The 22736-nt window shown below is 40.6% G+C and overlaps 1 protein-coding gene across 1 annotated transcript in view; it reads right to left on the reverse strand.

The window, feature by feature from the left end:
* The window catches only part of pcca (propionyl-CoA carboxylase subunit alpha), a 426732-nt gene that overhangs the window by 118291 nt on the left and 285705 nt on the right, over window positions 1–22736 (reverse strand). The window contains exons 19-20 of the mRNA XM_055636654.1: window positions 15436–15538; window positions 6828–6926 (exon numbers count right to left, since the gene is read on the reverse strand). Of these exons, the coding sequence (XP_055492629.1) occupies window positions 6828–6926; window positions 15436–15538 (202 nt within the window). The remainder of the gene's footprint in view (window positions 1–6827; window positions 6927–15435; window positions 15539–22736) is intronic.

Raw genomic sequence — 22736 nt, forward strand, 5'->3', positions numbered from 1 at the left:
TCCCATTCATACAGCAGTATACCTAATATTCCTCTATGATCCAGGCAAAGACTGTTTCAAATGTTGCGGCAAATTAAATTGTAGGTTGTTCGGGAAACCTTATTCTAAATGCGATAATTATACATAATATGATCTCTTCCATTCTTCCCTTCCCACTTTAGCTCTACTTGTTTTGGGGGAAAAAGAATTCTTTAGTTTATTCACTGTCTCTGACACAAAGAATTTACGACTCTGCCAGACAATGACATTTATTTTAAAGTCACACTTTAGTGGCCTGTTACACCCTTCCCCACAATTTTGGAAACTTAAACAGTGAACAACTAATCATGCATGCTGGTAAAGGTCCAAGTTCCATCCCCAGCATGTGTTGGGTTAGATCATTCATATTCAAACAATGGCTGTGGTCCTTGGCTGCATTGTTGCTTGGATGACAAAAAGAAAATAGTCGAAGAAGCTTTGCTTAAATTATCAAAAGTAATCTTGGGACAAAGGGAGGAGAGAGGGGAGGCTTGAGAAAGAGACAGAGGGAGAGATGGGGACACGGGGGGGGGGGGGGGGGGAAGGAAAACAGGGCCAAGATGATAGTAGGGTTTATGGGAGTGAGGTGGCAGCAAGGAGAGGAAGCAGTTAATGAGAGGAGGAGGGGCAGAAGAAGAGAACACGAAACAAAGCAAAAGAAATGGAGCAGGAGTAAATAGTTCTCATTTTGCCAAGGGCCAATATCGTCTCAGGACCAACCCTGTGAATTATCTTTCACGTTTTCAATATGATGCCCTCCTATTCATCAAAATTCTATTGGGTTTGTGTTTAACTTGTTCAATATTTTTCTTACAAATCAACCAATTCAACCTGGTGAACATTTTCTGGACTCCCTTTAACGCGTATATATCTCCTTTAGCGAGAACAAAATGTACCCAGACCACCAGCAATGAAATCATCAATTTCCTAAACCGAACCATATAACCATATGACAATTACAGCACGGAAACAGGCCATCTCGGCCTTTCTAGCCCGTGCCGAACACTTACTCTCACCTAGTCGCATCTATCTGCACTCAGACCATAACCCTCCATTCCTTTCCCATCCATATAACTATCCAATTTCATTTTAAATGATAAAATCGAAACTGCCTCCACCACTTCCACTGGAAGCTCATTCCACACAGCTACCACTCTCTGAGTAAAGACGTTCCCCCTCATGTTACCCCTAAACTTTTGTCCCTTCATTCTCAAATCATGTCCTTGTTTGAATCTTCCCTACTCTCAATGGAAAAAGCTTATCCACATCAACTCTGTCTATCCCTCTCATAATTTTAAAACCTCTATCAAGTCCCCCCTTAACCTTCTGCGCTCCAAGAATAAAGACCGATCTTGTTCAACCTTTCTCTGTAACTTAGGTGCTGAAACCCAGGCAACATTCTAGTAAATCTCCTCTGTACTTTCTCTATTTTGTTGACATCTTTCCTTTAATTTGGCGACCAAAATTGTACACCATACTCCAGAATTGGCCTCACCAATGTCTTGTACAATTTTAACATTACAACCCAACTTCTATACTCAATGCTCTGATTTATAAAGGCCAGCACACCAACAGCTTTCCTTACCACCCTATCTACATGAGATTCCACCTTCAGGGAACTATGCACAGTTATTCCTAGATCCCTCTGTTCAATTGCATTCCTCAATTCTCTACCATTTACCATGTACGTCCTATTTTGATTTGTCCTGCCAAGATGTAGACCTCACACTTATCAGCATTAAACTCCATCTGCCATCTTTCAGCCCACTCTTCCAAATGGCCTAAATCTCTCTGTAGACTTTGAAAATCTACTTCATTATCCACAACACCACCTATCTTAGTATCATCTGCATACTTACTAATCCAATTTACCACACCATCATCCAGATCATTGATGTACATGACAAACAACAGTGGACCCAACACAGATCCCTGAGGCACCCCACTAGTCATCGGCCTCCAACCTGACAAACAGTTATCCACCGTTACTCTCTGATATCTCCCAATCAGCCACTGTTCAACCTTGATAAAGGCCTTACTGAAGTCCATATAGACAACATCCACCACTTTACCCTCATCAATTTCCCTAGTAACCTCTTCCAAAAAAGTGGCAAGGGAAGGAACGGGATGAATAAGGGAAGGGGATGGTGGAGAGTTAAGGTCGTTGGGGCAAAGATTAGGTGGAAGGATGTGTGAGATGACATGAGTTGCAGAAGAAAATGGAAATGAGGAAACAATGTTGGACAGGGAATTGGAGTTTGTGGCAGGAGAGGGGAGCAAAGGAAGGCAATGGGAGAGACTGAATAGCTAGGAAGGAAAGGGAGAGAGTGGAGCATTGGGAAGGAGGGAGAAATGGGAAAGAGGAGCGAAATGGGAAAAGGGGGAAACGGAAAAGAGGGTAGATTTTAAGATGCAAAGAAATGGGATGGGTGATGAGAACAAAATGGATGTGATAGCATGAACTGTTCAGAATAAGATCTGCAAGTTGATGGCAGCTTTAGAGGGCTATTTTTAAATTAACTGGCAGGAAATCCACAAGGTAGAGAGGAATTCTGGCTGGAATTCTGACAGTATTTCCTGTGCAACTTTGACAATACTTCCCCGATAAGTTTGAAATCTATTATTGTGCTGGTAAAAGCAAACAACGAGAGAAACAAGGAACTGCAGAAGCTTATTTACGAAGAAAGACACAACGTGCTCCAGTAACACAGCGTGTCAAACAGCATCTTTCATGGATTGGTGACGTTTCAGCTTGGGACCCTTCTTGAGTCCAAATCATCACCTATCCATTCTCCAGAGATGCTGCCTGACCCACTGAGTTATTCCAGCACATTTCAAAGCAAACAAAGAGCATTCTCAAAATTCCATAAAAAACAAAGCAAATTTAGTATATTCTTGAGGATGACTACTAGGCTATTTCAGAGCAATCTCTTCAAAATAATGGGATAATTTTAAACCTATCACTATAATTCCTGCATTTTGCCCTGCAACCACAGGAGATGTAATATCTGTTCCTATACCTCCTCCCTCACCTACATCCAGGGACCCAGCAATCCTTCCAGGTGAGACAGAGATTGACGCGCACCTCCTCTAACCACATCTACTGCATCCAATGTTCCTGATCTTGCCTTGCTTCCTGAACACTGGCAAGACCAAGTGTAGACTAGCCAAAACCCCTCCCTCGCCTGTGTTCATCGATTACCTGCCACGTTTGTCCTTCCCCATTCCTCTTCAAGATTTATTTCACCTCCACACCCCCTAAAATCACGGAAGAAAGGTCCCGACCCAAAACGTCGCCTGTCCATGTTCTCCAGGGATGCAGCCTGACCTGACTTACTCCAGCATTTTATGTCTTTTTTTCCATAAACTAACATCTGCAGTTCCTTATTCCTGCATTTTTAATGTTTTCCTTCTGGTATTAGCCTCTTCCATGTCAAAATAGAACAAATATTTTGTGAAGATTAATTTACTTTTCCTCTTTATACTGTCTGACCAGCTAAACATTTGCAGTTTTATTACAAACATTTTGTATGAGAGTCCTCTAGTCGCCTAGCATCAAAAATCAAATCTAATACATATCTCTCGTGGGAAGATGGTTTACCGGCTAGTTGTTTGATCAGCATGGATTTGAGCCGTCTCTGGATGGATAACAGCTTATGAACCAATCAAGCATAGGACAATGAGAAACAAGCTGTGTGACAGCACTTGCATCATTCAGGAAGCAGAGCTTGGACAAATGCCAATAGTGAATAGAAATAATTTAAAATATGAAAGGGAGAAAGCTCTCCCATTGTATTGAAAGTTTCGGAATCATGGAGGACTGATGTTTGGCCTTCCGCAAGTTAAAGGATTCACTGGGGTACACATGGGAAATGTATTTGCTCTGATGTGAACTGAGGTAGAGGTTGAGATATGAACAAACCGGCATAAAATTCAAGCATGGCAAATCTTAAATGGTCAGGAAGCCCCTGCTCACACAGGGCAGTGGAAGTGTGCAAATCAGGAGCTATTTGCCCCCCTCCCCCCAAAGAAAAAGCGATGCTGCAGATTGACCGAAAAGCATTTCACATGCGAATCAGATTTTTGTTTTGGTAAAAATCTTAAAGGTTGTGGTATTAAGACAATGGACAGAATCAATGTGCAGATTCAAAAACAATGTAAAAGGGTGCAACAACCTTAGAAACATAGAAAATAGGTGGAGGAGGCCATTTGGCCCTTCGAGCTTGTACCGCCATTCATTATGATCATGAATGAAAGATCAAATGCCTTCTGCGAGGCACTGAGTGATCGAATTTTCCAATGTTTGAAAGTCGATAAGTAATGGTGCATTCTTGGCTCCCCCTTAGTGCTGTTTCACAGAACCATCTTAATGTTCTTTAGCAACGTAGTTTTTAGGCGGTGATATTAGTAAACGACGTGCACGGAATAGAGAAATATGGTTCGTGGTTCATGTGCAGGCAGATGACATTAGTTTAATATGGTATAATGATTGGCACAGATATCATGGGGAAAGGGCTCTGTTCTTGCACTATACTGTTCTATGCTCTCTGGTAGCTGCAATACAGTGCCCTCCATAATGTTTGGGACAAAGACCCATCATTTATTTATTTGCCTCTGTACTCCACAATTTGAAATTTGTAATAGAAAAAAAAAATCACATGTGGTTAAAGTGCACATTGTCATATTTTAATAAAAGGCCAATTTTATACATTTTGTTTTCATCATGTCGAAATTACAAGCACGGTAGGTCCCCCATTTGTTTCCAATCAACAGTTTGAACTTCTCTCTTGAACTGTGCAATGCTAAAATCCCAATGGTGAACAGCTGATGTAAAATGAGATTGAAGCATGAAGCTCCCCTTCTATCTCTGTCAATATCATCTTCAAAAAAAAAACTATTCCGGTACCCAGAGATTGTGCCTTTGAGGAAGACAAAGAATATCCTGAATGACTTTGGACAACCTTGCCTCTCGAGATCATTCTACCTTCCCTTGCAATTTCAAAACTGGAGAAGGCATTGGAGGAGATGCTACTTTGAGCTGCATCATAGGAACAACAAAACAAAATGGTACAAGAGCATCGTAACCCTGGCTCTCCAGAGTGCAAAAGACTGCAACAGCAACACAAAGAACCACAACAGAAAGTGATATCAGATAAATTCCTCTGCCATTTTAAAACTTACTATGAACTTCTGTCCTCTCATTAAAAATCATAACAACTCCCTGGAACATCAAAGGTACGGTGGCTCTAAAAGGCTGTTTATTTTCATGCACCACCACTTGCACACAGATGGCGAAGCAATGGGAAACTAGCTTTATTAATAGTGCGAAGGCAAGTTGTTAATATGAGGATTCACTCAATGTCTTGTCCAGAAGCTTTCTTCTTCAACACTGCCAAAAAAAATGAATTGTTTATCTTAATGCTGGTTTTGGTGATATGCAAATGATTGCCACATCCTCATACAACAACAGACCTGATTGTCTGGAGGGGGTGAAGAGGAAATTCATCAATTCATTCATCAACGTTTCATTTCGGTAATAGATCAGGACTTATTTGGTCGGCACAGTCAAGGTGAGCCGAAAGGCCTGTTTCTATGCTGTATGATTCCATTATTCCATGCTTGCTAATTTCGGAAAGGCTATTTTTATGTGAGCCTGTGGCTGCCTGCACTCTTTCCCAAGGTTATTTGTTTACTATCCTCCATAAAACAGTTAATATACAACAAGATAAACTATGCCACTAGCACAGTTTAACTTCCTAGACTATTACATCATGGATGACTATAATTAAACTGCAACTTCTGAATTTTCCATCGGTTGGCTGTGACCAATAAACAGACTAATTGTAACTATTTGCAGAATTTGTTTTTTTAGTATCTTGACATAATTAATTATTTCACCAAACTATTGAGATCATTTTCCATTAAGAAAAAAAATTAAATGAGTTTTTGATCGGACTGCCAAATAATGTATGGCTACATTCAAGGTCCTGATGTCAGTGAAGTCACAGAGATCCTTTATTGCAAGACATATTTTTAAAACCACATCAGTGGAACAACAGTATGGTGCTGCATTTCATGCTGTGTTAGGAAACCAAGTATTAGCAAACCCTGAGTTAAAGGATCATTTCTCTCTGGCATTGCCTGAGCATTGAATGCCCTTGTCAATTTTCCAACATATGAATCATATATCCACCATACGTAGCAAAAAAAAGGCAAGAGTATTGCTAGCTGTGTTACATATTTTCTGGACAAACCAAAATTTTAATAGAAACTTTTTGCAAAGAGGGATACAATTGTAGGTTTAATATGGTTTGCATTTTCCTAATCACCTAATGTATGTACATGCCTGCAAATCTTTAAAAATAAAAATGAAGAAAGTTTTAATCGTTTCATTTGCAACCTTAGGATGCTCTAAAGAGCATCTCTGTCAATGTACTTCTGAAATATAGTCACTGTTATAATGCAGGAATGACAGCAGCCAATATGAGCATAGGGAGCTTCAACAAATAACTGGATAACCTTTTCTTGAGCGTTTGTCAAGGAATAAATATTAGGCAGGATAGTTTATGACCAAAATAACGGCTCGTTTTTAAGTATTAAAATATATCTTAGTTACAATATTAAGATGATTATGAACATTATTGGTTTATAATCAGGACTCAGTGGCAATTGAAATTCATTGCAACACACATTCTTTAGTCACCTCAAAATCAAATCCAGAGCAGCCAATATCAACAGTAGTTCAAGTGGAATACTCATTTTTTAAAACAAACACGCCAGTTAAGTGAACAGGGATTAAATAAATATACCTGAATGGTCCTTGGGGTTCCATCAATGGTGATGGGCAACAAAGGTGAAGCTAGGTTCCATTCACTGGTCACACTTAGTGTCTTTCCATCAACCTCCACCTGTTGTGACACAAATAAGACTGTTACAGCGAAGACAGACAGGAAACAGATCTCAAGTCCGCAACTGTGAACAAAGCAGTAGCCATTTTAAACAGATGGTAACCCAACAGCCTGTCATGTTTATTGCTTCTGCCATAAAAGACAGGGCCCAACAACATAGTCCTGAAATTATCCCCAGGGACCAGCAATGGACCTTGGAACAGCTGCCTCTGGTTACGAAGGTTTCAAGCAATTTAAAGTAAGTAACAAATAGGCATCCGACTTTTACACCTACCCTGAAACGTTACATTTACTGCAATTTAACAAGTGCTGAATGTGAATTCCTGTGACACACTTCAACCTGCACATTAGGGCTTGCGTATCATAATTCAATCCCCAAAGGACTGCAAACGCATTTCTTCACTGCATTAATAATTACAACATAATTAACATTTTCATTTTTGTCATGCAAAACATTTTCTGCACATTTTGTTCTCTTGGACACAAAAACTCTGCTGCCATTCAAATGTAGAAACATTTTCTTGAAACTTTTTCTCATTGAAGACACTGGGGAAAAAAAGATGTTCTGTTGATGGTGACACAGTGGTGTAGCAGGCAGATCCAGGTTTAATACTGACCATGGGTGCTGTCTTTCTCTGTGGGGTTTCCATGTTCTCCCTGGGAGCTCTGGTTTCCTCCCATAAACCAAAAATTAGCAGATAGGTTAATCGACTGCTATAAATTACCCCTTTAGTGCAAGTAAGCAGCAAAAAAAACTAAAGGAGAGTTGATGGACCTGTGCGAGAGAATAAGTTGCAGGGAGGCAGGAAAATAAGGAAGGGGAATAGGGCTGAGAGGATTGCTCTGCTAGCATACACCTGATGTGGTGTAATGGAGTGGCCTCATGCTGTGTAATAATAACAATAACTGTAATATTGAGAATATAAATATTGTAGTTCCCATAAACATTCAGCATTTCATCGTAAAATTTTACAACCGTACACAAGGAACAGGACAAATTAATTGCTTATATTTTGAAATCTGTTGAGGTTTAATACAAGCTGATGCTGGCATGGAGAACAAACCTTTGCTTAACTTATTTCGTTCATGGGATTGCTGGCTCTCCCTCCACCCTCTCCTCCCTGGAGCCAAGTTCCACAAGGGGAAGCTGCCTTCTAATACCTCAAAGTCTCCAATTATATATGCAAGCGTTCACAATGAGATCTGTGTGAATATTTCATATCAAATTTAATTAAGCGCCAGCAGACAGTTCTGGGCTCTTGCAGGCGTGGAAAACCTTACAGCTACCTGGAGACAATTTTCCTTTTCATCTCACTGACTGCAAAATAGAATGGATTTATCCATTGCTTTTCATCGATAAGACACACCATCTACAGAGCTCCATTAAAACAGCAAAGCAATAGTGATATATCGGACTGGAGAATTCCAATGCTCACCATCCAAGATGAAATAAAGATAGTAATGACAGGAAGAGAACCCACCTTTCCATTGTTTTCTCCCAGGAATTACATATTTCTGAATGTGGGAAACATTGCTGGCACTGTGCACTGCAAGGTCCCAAATGCACCAATGTCATAATCTGCTTGACTGGGCTTATATTTACTGGAATCTAGAAGGATGAGAGGATATCTCATAGAAACAAATACAATTATTAAGGGATTGGACGGGCTAGATGTAGGAAAAATGTTCCCAATGTTGGGGGAGATAAGAAAAAAAATGTCACCCAGAGAGTTTGTGAATCTGTGGAATTCTCTGCCTCAGAAGACAGTGGAGGGCCAATTTACTGGATGTTTTCAAGAGACAGTTAAATTTAGCTCTTGGGGCTAAAGATAATCAGCCATGATCATATTGAATGGCGGTGCCGTATCGAAGGGCCGAATGGCCTACTCCTGCAACTATTTTTCTATGTTTCTAAGCTCATATAATGTTAAAATAATTTGATTCTCACTAATTCGAACTTTCAACTTATAACTATTTCCTGACATTATTATAATTTTTCTTCCTGGGTTGCAGGGTTTAAATAGGATTGGGCTAACTTACACGGCAACAATATGTGAACAACAGGTTTCTCCAGAATGGGAATCATGCATTCATTAATAACCTCCTCCGCCAACACTTGTTTCAATTTAAATACATTTTCGGGATGTAGAAGTCTACATTTAGTGAGTCAGTTGGGTTTTATGGCAATCTGGCAGCTTCATCATCACTTTAACTGAAGAAGGGTCTCGACCCGAAACGTCACCTATTGCCTCGCTCCATAGATGCTACCTCACCCGCTGAGTTTCTCCAGCATTTTTGTCTACCTTCTATTTTTCCTAGGGTCATACAGCACAGGCACGGACCCTTTTGTGCACCATGTCACTGAGTTTAGAAGGATGAGGGGGATCTTATAGAAACATATACAATTATAAAAGGACTGGACAAGCTAGATGCAGGAAAAATGTTCCCAATGTTGGGCGTCCAGAACCAGGGGCCACAGTCTTAGAATAAAAGGGAGGTCATTTAAGACTGAGGTGAGAAAAAACTTTTTCACCCAGAGTTGTGAATTTATGGAATTCCCTGCCACAGAGGGCAGTGGAGGTCAAATCACTGGATGGATTTAAGAGAGAGTTAGATAGAGCTCTAGGGGCTAGTGGAGCCAAGGGATATGGGGAGAAGGCAGGCACGGGTTATTGAAAGGGGCGAACAGCCATGATCACAATGAATGGCGGTGCAGGCTCGAAGGACCGAATGGCCTCCTCCTGCACCTATTTTCTATGTTTCTATGTTTCATGTTCTTGACAACTATCAAATACCCATCTGCACTCATTCTACGAACCAGTGCTCAGTCTATTGCTCTCTATGCATGGCGATTCAAGTCTTGCCTGGATTATTCTTCAATGCCGAGAGAATTTCTGCTTCCATCGCCCACTCAGACAATATATTCATGACGCCAACAATGTTCTAGATGTAAATATTCTTCCTCAGGTCCTCTCTCAGCCTCTTTCTCATTATCCTAAACCTATGTCCTCCAATTCTGACACCGCCTCATGGGAAGAAGTTCCCTACTATCCATACCCTTTTTAACTTTGATTAGATTCCACCTAAACCTACTTTGCTCCTGAAACTCAGCTTTGTAGTCTCTCCTCCCAATTGAAATCGCCAAAGTAAATACTGGCATGGACCGCTCATCCTGTTTTTTCGTTGGTTGTACAATCCTGGATGGATTGGAGCCCCCTAAAGGATAGGGAATGAGTCAGGAGATCATAGGTTTAAAATGGATGAATTTGCAAAAACTCAACCCCAAATCTGTACTGGAATGTGCCAAAGTGCCATTAATTTAGCCAGAGGGTAGAGAATCTGTGGAATTCATTGCCGCAAATGCTGGTGGTGGCCAAGTCCAGTTTAGAGATAGTGTGGAAAAAGGCCTTTTGCCCCACTAAGTCTACACCAACCATCGATGACCCGCCCACTAGATCTGTGTTGAACCCAGTTTTGCGACTTATAATCGAGGAACAACTTACAGAAGCCGTACGGAGAAAACCCACGCAGTTACGGGGAGAACGTACAAACTATGTACAGACAGCACCCGCAGTCAGGATCGAACCTGGGTCCCTGGCACTGTAAGGCAGCAACATGCTGCACTTTTGAGGTTATTCTTTTAAGGTTATTCCTCACTCAAAGGCTTGCCAAAAAGATGCCACTATGACAACTGAGCCATATTCACATATTTGTGACTACAGAATGAGAAGAAACTAACATTTAAATCCAGCTCCATTCCCTGACAACATGGGGAGCAGAACTAGTCCATTCAACCATCTTAGACCATTCAGTTATTCAAGAATTTATCAAATTACTGAGTCCAATTTCTTCCGGTCTTCATGTCCAAACATCCATCGTGAATAAACCCATTAGCTGAGCATCCACAGCCCTCTGGGATAGAAAACTCCAAAAACTCTCAATATTCCAATTAAAGACATTTTTATCTCAGACCCTTTACAGTGAAGCAATGCTCCCACGTCTCACAGTTACGTACACTTCAAGCAGTATCCTGTCAATCGCTCTCACACCCTTGCATGTTTCAAAGGGATCACTTCTTAATTTTGAATCAGCACAGACTCATCTGACAAAAAAGCACCAGCCCATTCTGCTTCCATTTCTATGGTGGACAAGTTGGTGCCTTGGTTGAGGATGCTGCTGTTTGTGGAGTGGGGCCGACTGTTTCTCGAAGGCCCACTGGGTGGCAGCAGTGGTTTTCTGACAGCACCTGGACTGACAGCAGTGACAAAGAGCTGGTGTAAGTGGCCGGCCAGTGGAAGATAAAGGTTTTCTGAAGAAGCTTCAAGAGAAGACTCAATTTTGATTTTGTACCTAACCCACAGAATGTGTAAAAATGCCATACACTTGAAATCTAAGATTTTGACAATACAACAAGGGCATCCAATGGACTTGCAATGCGATGGCACATCCATAGCGTACAACCAGAAAGAAACAACTATGAGTGTGAGCTTGCAGGGAGAGTTGCCAAAAACATGAGCAATTGGTTTTGTTGACCTGCCATTTGTCAATGATATCCAAGTAAGGCATCGCATTGCAAGTGATGTAGAAACAATGAACTGCAGATGCTCATTAATACACAAAAGAACACAAAGTGCTGGAGAAATTCAGCAGGTCAGGAAGCAACTCTGGAGAACATGGATAGACACCATTTCGGGTCGAGACCCTTCTTCAGATTCAGGTGGGAGGAAAAGAAAGATGGAAAAGGGAAGAGGCAGGACAAATCGCGGCAAGCAATTGGTCAACATAGGCAAGAAAGGTTTTTGATAGGTAGGATATTTGATAAGCAGAGGCCAGATGCAAGAACAGAAGTTGTGAGACAGGTTTGAAGAGTTGTGAATTGTGAAGTCAGAGGGTGGAAAATAGAGGGGCGGAGGGGGGTGGTGGAGGGGAGAAATATGCGGGAGTCCAGGTGAGAGGGGTGGAGAAGAAGGGGAGGGGAGTTCGTTTTTTTGCCCCTGTCCCACTTAGGAAACCTGAACGGAAACCTCTGGAGACCTTGCGCCCCACCCGAGGTTTCCGTGAGGTTCCCAGAGGTTCCGTCCGGTCACTCTCCCTAATGGTGGAAATTGGTTTCCGCGAAGTCGAGGCTTCTTCTATGTTCCTGCGATGATTTAAAAAAAAAAACGAACCCGGCCTCGACTAAAAATAGGTTGCCGTTTGGTCGAAGCCGGTGGAGTGGGGTCGCTATTTACTTACTGGCAGTCGAAGGCCATCTCCTTCACTGACCGGCCATTTTGATTGGCTCATTGGAGTTTTCAGCAAAGATCCTGTCGGATCTTTGGTTTTCAGGACCTAGAAGATCTGCCAGAAGGTAAAATGCCCGCTAACTTTATTAAACTTCTTAAAACTGTCTCCACTCCTTCCCCCCCCCCCCGTTCTCTCTCCTTCTCTCCCCTTCCTCCCCCCTTCTCTCTCCCATTCTCTTCCCCTTCTCTCTACCTTTCTCTGTCCTACTCTCCCCTTCTTGCCCCTTCTCTCCCTCCCTCCCGCGCTCTCTAAAGGACTTATGTGCTCTGTGGCAGCCGTTTACCTTCCTCTTCATCAGGCAGGCAGCGCTCCTCCGCTGTCCCTGGCCCCCACCTTTGTGTGTGTGTGTTGTGTGTGTGCGTGTGTGTGTGTGTGTGTGTGTGTGTGTGTGTGTGTGTGTGTGTGTGTGTGTGTGTGTGTGTGTGTGTGTGTGTGTGTGTGTGTGTGTGTGTGTGTGTGTGTGTGTGTGTGTGTGTGCGTGCGTGTGTGTGTGTGTGTGTGTGTGTGTGTGTGTGTGTGTGTGTGTGTGTGTGTGTGTGTGTGTGCTGTCAAATGATCCTATAGGATCTTTGATCAGTTGATGCAGCTCACGCTTCGGTCGAGGCTTTCCAGGCAAGTGACCAAAACCTCTCATGGAGAGTGACCAGAACCTCCGGGAACCTCACGGAAACCTTGGGTGGGGCGCAAGGTCTCCCGAGGTTTCCGTTCAGGTTTCCTAGGTGGGACAGGGGCATTTGAGGTTAACTAAAAGTGGAGAATTCAATGTTCATCCTGTTGAACTGTAAGAGATGGTTTAAACATATTTCTTAAGGGATAGTGTGCAAGTACTACAAAGTTCTAAACTGTAGTCTATGATCAACTCAAATCCAAGTTCAACGCATGGCTAGCCGTAGAGGGCACAAGAAGAAGAGGAGGTCATAGAGTCAAATCTTTTGATCCATCGAGTCCATGTCAACCAATGATCACCCACCCACACAAATCCCATTTAATCTACCCATATCCCATCAACTCCCTCAGATTCTACTATCAGCACACACATGAGGCGATTTACAGTGGCCATTTAACCTACAACCAATATGTTTTTGGGTTGTGAGAAGAAACCCACGTTGTCACAGGGAGAAAATGCAATTTCCACACAGACAGCAGATAAGGTCTGGATTGAACCTGAGTCATTGGCTCTACTAGCGCTGGTGTGCCATACTAACGAAGGAGAGGAAGGATCTTAGTATTCCACCGAGGTTTAGGTTTAATTAGGTATTTTTTGAAGTGTAGCTGACGGTGTAATGTAAGCATGTCAATCGATTTACACATAGATTGATCACGCAATGTATGTGATAACGGGCAGGTTTGTTTTAAAGAGATTGAGGGATAAATCCTGGTTTCAGTCAAGCAGAGATTATATTTTAAGTCTCAATTTAGCTCTACATCGCTCTACATCTCTGCTTATTTCTCTTCCTTTAAAATGTCCAAAAATCTGTTTCTTGGCCAAGATTTTAGACAGCTGTGGTAATGTGGCTTGTGGTCACATTTTGCCTGGCAACACTCCTTTGAAGGAACTTGGGATGTTTTATAATTTCTGTGGTGCCCTATCCATGCATGCTGACAGTATTATAGAGTTGTGGAATCTTTTATATTCATCAGAGAAATGCCTAAAGGAGCCTTACTTTATTGTTTCCTCTGAAAGATGTCAACATTGAAGGCGTAACACTCCCTCAATAAGACATCTGGAGAATGTGTCCTCATTTTGTACTCTGGACTCAGAATTTAGAGTATTAGCCATTGACTCTTGGATGATGTTTGGCACAGGGTACCATAACTATGAAAATACCAATCTTCCATGACTCCCTCTCCATGGAGATCATGTCATATTCATTTGCACCCAGAGAGCAATTATGTGGTTTGGGGAAATTTCCTCGGATTAAGGATCTTGAATCTTGAATAGACACTTTGATGATACGATTGAAAACAACAAAGTAAAATTAAAGACAATGTATTTAAAGATTTATAAACTGGTGATCAAATTTCCGGCCTAGTACTTGTTTAGAAAGCCTGCACAACATTTCAAAAATCACAGCCGTCCATGATGACCATGTTAATGAGATTCAACAGTAAATCTCCTTCTTCATTGTAATGCTCTGGGATCCGTTCCATCGAAAGGGAACCAATGGTTGATGTTATTACAGGAGGATTTTCAAGAACCAAACAGAAAAGATGTTTTCTCTGCAAAAACAGTTGAACAAACACAAGGGTTTCCTCAGTTAAAAAAAAAGGAGTCAAACATCAAACCACCAGTAAAATCTGAACCCTAAAAGCTCCTTTGAAGAAACCTATTTGAAGTGCGGTATTTCTGGTTATGGGTGATTGAAATGAGAATTCTGTAGCTGCATATGGACATGTTGGCAACATGACCCGCTAATTAAATCCATGTGAACCAGTCTCATCTTAAAAGAGGTTCCAAACTAACTTTCTCAACTTTTGTCCAGTCAATCAACCAAACAACACAGAGTTAAACCTGACACCATCGTGACGTAAATCCTGCCCCTAAACTATCTACTTCTGCATTGTAACAACTTCTGAACCATAAAGGGCCTGTCCCACCTGGGCGTCATTTGCACGTCAGTAGAGCCAATGTCTCACAGAGCCAATGACCCAGGTTTTGTGAATCCCAAAATCCTGGGGCGCCGCGCGCGACCGCGCTTCACTGCCGACGTCGCCATGCACCATGCGCGCGTAATGCACGCCTATACGCACATCGTGATGCGTAAATGATGTCGCGTAAATGACGCGCAAATGACGCCCAAGTAGGACAGGCCCTGAAGGGTTCCATTTCCTAATGAATAATGTAGCTGACACAAGTGGCAAATTATGCAAGATTCGGAAGAGACTGAGAACAACAAAATTAGTTCCCACAACGAAAAAATCATTAACCTTCATGGATAGAACGTCTTCCTTCATTGTGTAAATTGCATGTCAAACCTTTCCAAAATTCAGTTCCACTGAATTCACCAGATCAAAATCTCAGAAGCCAAGCTCGGCACAATTTCATGATGCAATCACCAAATACAACAGAGAACTCGTCAGTCTCAAACATAATATACTATTTTGAACACATAACTGCATTATTAACTTACTGCACACTTGAATAAAACTGATGGCAAGCAGCTATGCTGCATTGGCAACTTTATGCTGGGTTTAAAGGCCAGATATATTGTTTCAAGCTTACAATGTATGATGAACCTGCTTGTGAGACTGTAACAGAATGCGTCCCATCATCCAGCTGTACTGACAGCTCCCAGCTCCTCTCTTCTCGTTTAGCAGCAGGAGCCCTGCAGACAGAAGTACAAAGAACATTTTATTTTAAGAAGATGAGAAAGATGAGCCCAATAAAACTAAATCATAGGGATGCATTAAGGGAATTACATTATTAAGTGGCACTTAGATTTGAGCCTTATTTTTATAAATGATCATCTTGTGTATATTTTGAAACATTTTCTGCCCAACTGTCTCACTTTCATCACCAGCCCTGATAACTTGAAAGAACCTTGTCTACAAAACAAAATATGCTTTCCCCATGAGAACAAGATTTCAGTTAAAAATAAAATAAAATCTTCACGTGTAATTGTGGGAATATGTTTTTGTAAAATTCTTATCATTATGCCTATACATTCAGACCTGCAATTACCTCTATCCCTTCTTATTTTTTTGTCTCGCTACATTCAGATCAAGTTGGGTAATCAAATAAATAAAAACTCAGTGGTTAATGCCATTTTGAATCAACTCTTTGAAGACAGAATACCTTCCTGGATCACAAAACGAGACTGCAGTTTCATATGATATTTAGAGAATGCAGTGATGTAAGAAATGTTTTGATCAATCGTCTATTTCATTTTTCTACTCTACAACAGCAAGTATCAGCATTTTAAGGGAATCTTTTTTTTTCTAGAAGTCATTGACATTTGAAAGCCAAAAAAAACCCTCAGAATTTACAACAGAGAGGTGGGCCACTTTGCCCCCCCTGTTCAGCATTGATGTTTCAGCTCCACATCTTCCTTCCATTTCATCTCTCTACTATCCCCCTCTTATATGTTTATCCAGTATGTCCTAAAGCTATATCTGCTTTTCTGTGGTATTGAGTTACTCATTTACCCCACTCACTGGGTATATATTCACGAAACAAATTCATGAAATAAAATTACTCAGAATTTCTAGTGCACTAACTGATGCCTTTTAGGCATTGCACTTTAAACAGTGAATATGTACTGCACAGTTCTCCATTCCCAATGATTGAAACTATGGCACGAGTAAGGCTTATCAAAGCCCGGCATTTCATTGATGTGGCACCAAGAGTTGGTTGGGGGGGAAGGTCAGATGCTAGGAATTGTGAATTAGTAGAGCATCAGAAAACATCAGATCGAGGTTGAGAAAATTGGGTGGCATGGTGGCACAGTGGTAGAGTTGCTGCCTTACAGCGCTTTCAGTGGCAGAGACCCGGGTTCGATCCCGACTATGGGTACTGTCTATACAGAGTTTGTATGATGTCCCCGTGACCGCGTGTTTTTTTTCCGAGATTTTCCTCCCAAACTCCAAAGACGTATAGGTTTGTAGGTTAATTGGTTTGTATGAATGAACATTGTCCCTAGTGTATGTAGGTAGTGTTAATATGCGGGGGATAGCTGGTCGGCGCGGATCTCTAAACTAAACTAGACTAAACTAATTGAGGTACAATTGAAGGGAGAGACGATTAAGAGCTAAGGGAGAATCAAGAGCTAATTGGCAGTTGTGGAGATGTACAGAGGCTCAGGTGGTCTGTTGTGGGAGGGCTGGAAAGAAAGATGTGTTAGTATCAGACAGTGGGTTATGTGAGAATAGACCCAGAGATGTAGGTAAGAAAATAACTCGTACTCAGGACTCAGTGGCGAGATCTTACGGCCATTATCCAAAGAGTACATATCATGGGTAACACCCAATGGCCACAAGTTCCACACAATGCTCTCATACAGAATGCACTGTAGTGTGCAGGTCTGGTTGCCACACTAGAGGAAGAATGTGGACATTTTGGAAAGATAGGAGAGGGTGTTCTATGGGGTGTTGCCTGGATTGGAGAATATTGTCTCAAAGAAGATTAGAGAAAACATGGATTTTTCTGGAGCAGCAGATGCTGAGGGGAGAAGTTTATAAAATTACAAGCAGCACTGATATGATAGATAGATTTTTTTTCCCCAGGATGGAAATGTCAAATATTAGAGGTCAGTTTCAGGGAGATGTGCGAAGCAAGTTTTTTTTCTGCAGACAGTGGTAGGTGCCCAGAATGCACAACCCAGAAGGCAGCAGAAGCAAAGACAATAGCAATGCTTCAGAGTCATTTCGATAGCTACGATAACAGCGAGGGAATAAATGGACACAGACCATATGCAGGGTGATGGGTACTTTAGAGTGGTCTTGTTGGCATAGACATGGTTGGTCAAAGGGCCAATTCCTATGCTGTACTGTTCCATATTCTACATTTTATGATGCAGAACGTTGGGTTGGGGGGGTTGTGGGGTTGGCGCACAACAGGAAGTGTCAGGCCAGATTTCCTGCAAAATGACCTGGAAAGCAGTATTATTGTGTTTCACTTGTGAGGGGAAACAGTTTTCAAAGGCATAACATTGAAAATGGATTGGTATGCCACAGAATTTTTAGGCATGGAAACGATAATGGAACGACAATACAATTTCTGTTATTAGTAAGATCAAAACTAGTAGGGATATAATTCGTATCAACCTATAGTGTTATAAACCTTGCTCTGGGTTATTAATTTATCACGATCCCTGCACAAGATTAACAGCGTTGGTATTCTTTTTATGCAGCCACAGAACCATTGATCTACCTCGGATTATTATGAGATTGCCAGTAGTATTGCAATTTAAATCCACAATTATTCTTCAACATCACACCATGCTATATAATCAGTGTGAAATGTAAGATCAGGAAGAGAGCAGTCTCAAGCCTGTCAATTAAATTATGGCTGATCTATACCTCAATTCCATTTCCACTGTTTTGTTCCATGACTCTCACCACTCTTGGCTAACAAGAGTTGCTCATACAAATACATGTTTAATGAGAGTGCTGTTTTAATGCTGGTGCTGATAATCTTTGCACAATATTAATGCATAACTGAAGCTGATAAGAACTCAAACAATCCTTAGGTGTTTGATGTGCACAATCACCAGCTTTTACTTTAATAGTGTGATTAGCTTTTGCACCAGCCTGCTTCTTGTAGAATGTGCGTAAACAGTAGACAGTGAAGTAAATTTACCAGCAATATATGGAACCAGGATATTTACAGCAACAAGATTATGTATAATAGAACATTGCACTTTCCCAAAAGAACATAAACAAGCAATCAATGTAATTATTTAAAAAAAACATCAAACAAGTAACCAATTACTTGATTTTGTTGTGTGCACGTTCCTTAACAATATTTAGTTAGATTCATTTTATCTAGAAGCTGGCATAATTTTAAGATTACACTATTCAGGAAAAGATGTATGATATACGTTAGAATTCTAAAGCGTTTACATAACTATTATCATTTGTGAAACTGATCATTCAGATGGTATTGATCCCTCAATTTAGCTGTCGGTTTTTTAAAGAAAATTCACGATTTGCAATTTTGTCTATCCAGAACAGAATAGATTTGTGTCGCAACAAACAGTAATTTTTTGGTTGCTGACATGATCTGTCCAGGTTGGAACTGCCCAAACTTAAGCTCTGCTTGTTAAAGCTACACCCCACCGTGCACCAGTGAATTTAGTTGAAATTTTAAACAAGCAAAATTCCTTACTCATCTGGAAAATGCAGAACTCTCATCCAATTTCTAATTCTAATAAATCATTATTTCATCTGCACTCCAAAGCTACAACAAGCAATTAAATGGCATCTTTAAGCAAATAAACAAGACTCAAGGCGCTTTGCAGTAGCTCTCAAACAAAATTTGAGAGTGAGCCAAAGGCAGTGATATTGAAGGGCTTGACGTCATCTCACATACCTCCTCACAATTCAAGTCATCCTAGCCAGCCTGTTACCATCCACCTCAGGCAGATATATGCACCCCAAGTATGAACCTTATTCCCAAGGGCTGTTGCCAACGTCCAATGGGGGCACGTTCTTCTAGACTTTCCCTACAATCAGCTCAATGACACCGAGGTCCAAGACTTAATACTTCAGAATTTTAGCCATTACCCGTTGCCCCACTTCATCCAACCCAACCCTTAATGACCTGTCTTCAACTTCTCACCCCAGACATCCAATAAGGCAGCAAATATTATAAAAATCACAGTTTACTGCAACTAATTTTTATTGACATGTTGTTTCCATGCTTCAATGCCTCGTGATAATTTGCACACATGCAGCTAGGCCACTGCTATAAGAAAATCTGGAGGACCAGAGTAAAATAAATAATTTTGTTTACTGATGCTTTATTTAGCTACACTTTATTCTTAAAAGAGGTGAAGTCAGAATGACTATTTTAAATTAACTACCCAGTTTATTAATTTTGGTGCAACGTTTTAGCATTTGCCAATATTTTAAAGTAAATATCCTTGGAACTAAAAACAGACAAATTAGGAGTAAATTCTGATTATAAAACAGCTTTACTATTCAGTGCAAAGATCATTAAGAAACCCTTAGTCATAACTTTCACGGCAGGGAGTCGCAAAAATCAAGAATAATGTGGCTGATTTTATTTTGGAAGCTGAGGTCAGTTCTTGCACACTGGAGAAGTCGGTCATTCATCTGAAATGATTTCAGAGAATTTGCAAGACCATGAAAGATATGTTATGCAAGCACATAGAAGTATTCAGTGGAGGTAGACAAGCACAGCTACATAGAGACTACAAAGCAGCCCTCCCATGGTTCATGAATAAGTCAAGGAAATGATCAGAAAAAAAATGAAGAGATGTTTGGACAGATGGCCCACTTAAAACACATGGGATAAAGTGGCAGCAATTTGAATGAAATGTTAGATTTTGTTAATAATTGGTCTTTATTCTCTGTGGTCCCCAGATAGGTAAATGAATAAATTTTTGAAGTGTTACAAGTATTAAGACTTGCTGACAAAAAACTATTTATGAACTTTACTGCTGGAGCCTAAGAACAAAATATGTAAAAATTACAATAAAACCTCAAGTATAATCATACATAAAAGGAAGGTCAGGATTAAAGGAATTTTAAATAGCATGAATCTGTTCCAACTAAAACAATGCTGAGGATTTATTTTCTGTTCATTCTGCATTTTGAACAAACACAGAAAGTCTTCTCCATGTACAACAAACTAAAGGCCTACAATGCAACACTTCATCCCAAAAGCACCTTCTATATGTTAACATACATACAAAATCAAATGTATTAACTTCCATTCACAAACTCCAAATTACTGCAGTGCAGGTTCACCAGCTTACTTGTTCAGACGTCAGAATAAGTCATTGTTTCATTCAATTCTTTGTGCAGAATCAAATTGCAATTATGCACCAACTCAACCAACACAACAAGTAGTCCAAGAAGAACAACAGAATTTATAGAGCACCATTAACATAACGTAAAAAAGTCCCCAGGTGTTTCACTGGAAGGGCACCAAACAAAATTGAGGGTTCAGTAACTTTCTGCTGCATTATGGTAAACCATGACCCAGATCCCACATTACTGCTGCCAAATACTCCAACTACTTCATGGCCCCCTTACCTTGTAGTTATTTTTTACCTAAGCCAATGAACCTACAAACCTGAACATCTTTGGAGTGTGGGAGGAAACCGGAGCACCCGGGGAAAACCCCCGAGGTGAGAACATAAAAACTCCATACAGACAGGACCCGTAGTCAGGATCGAACCTGGGTCTCTGGTGATTTAAGCTGCGCCACCGTGGTGACTAGGCTTCAGGTGGTGGAGCCCAACGTTCAGCACCCAGACCACTCTGATGCCCTTTCATCATTTGTCACTGGTCTTCGCAATAGTTTCTAAATATCTCTGATAGTCAAAGATATTTAGAAACAGTTTACATAGTTTTAAGTAGCTTAAAATATATATTAAAATGAATTGAAATTACAGTCAACTGATATAAAATCATAAACAATACTGCAAATAAAGGGAAGGTAAACTTCTTATCTTTTCTATCTAGATTACTGATGCCACTCAAATAGTGTTAAAGCCAAGTGGTGTTAAAGCCAAGATGCGGTTACAAATGGCACGCAGTCCTCTGTCTGAACGACTGAGTTCTTTCTGCTCCTGCAGTGTTGTCCTGTGGCAGAGTGGACGGGCCGGCTGCCAGCACCTGGCCTCTGACACATTCCTTACTTCTTCACGTCAAAGTACTGGCACAGAAGTCAAAGGGTGGAGTCCATTCAATCTGGCTCGAATAATCTCCAGTCTGTTGTCCCAACTAACTCAGTGCCTCAAGTCGAATAAAGTTTATTGTCATACACGCAATTCTGATAATGTACAGGTATTATAAAAACCTTGCTCGCAGCAGCATCATAGACACATAGACTCAGACAAAGAAAAAATACATACATAAATTACACAGAAGGAGGTGAAAAGAAAAGGACTGCAAATAAACAAGAAATTAGTGTAAAACATAATTACATACCAATAAAATTTATCACACTGCCCAGTTACAAGGGGAACATTGTTTTCTATGGCACATGTACAAATCTGGCATGTATCTTGCAAAAACATAGGAAATACATCCATGGAAGTGCAAGAGGTGGTCCATAGTATTCTGTTTCTGAGGTAAAATTAGGGCTGTGTGGGTCAGTTCAAGAACCTAATAGTTGTAGGAATGTAGCTGTTCCTGAACTGTAGGTGTGGGACTTCCGGCTTCTGTACCTCTTGCTTGACAGTAGCCGCAAGTAGGGAATTCTTGATGATACGTATCGCTCAGATAGATCATCAACAAAATAACGGGAATGAAAGGACATAGTATCTGCATTGTTCTTTTCCAGCATTGTAAAAATACAGGTTATTACATCCTCATATAGTTGCCACAGAAAGTTATTACTAACATGTGCATGTTTAGTTATAGGATTAAAATGTAATTGTTCTTTATTTCATATTCCTCATCAGATTTAGAACTAGGCATCGTTTAAAAGCAGGACAAACCTATTTTCAAACTCATACATCCCATATAAATGATAAAGAACTCATGCAGAGACAGGGGTCGCTGTAAAAGTGAGGAAAATAATCTCTTGATAAGAGTACACTTTTGTCTACATCCATTAGAATGACGTACAAGTTTAAAGCAGTTAATTTATCTTTCGTCTATTTAAAACAGCTAGATTTATTTAATGGTTAATAGAGGATAAAATAGCCACCATGTAAACACCTACTTAAGTTGGAATTTCCAATAACATTTTTAAATAAACATGGCACCATAAATTAAGACGTGAGAGCTTGCTTAAAACATAATTAGATAATTAAATACTTTCGGTTTGGGGAAAAATAAACATTCTGTTTAGGTTTGATGTGTGATAACTATATGGGGGTTTATGAC

Source organism: Leucoraja erinacea, chromosome 6 (genome assembly GCF_028641065.1).
Source record: "Leucoraja erinacea ecotype New England chromosome 6, Leri_hhj_1, whole genome shotgun sequence".
In the NCBI taxonomy this organism is placed as follows: Eukaryota; Metazoa; Chordata; class Chondrichthyes; order Rajiformes; family Rajidae; genus Leucoraja; species Leucoraja erinaceus.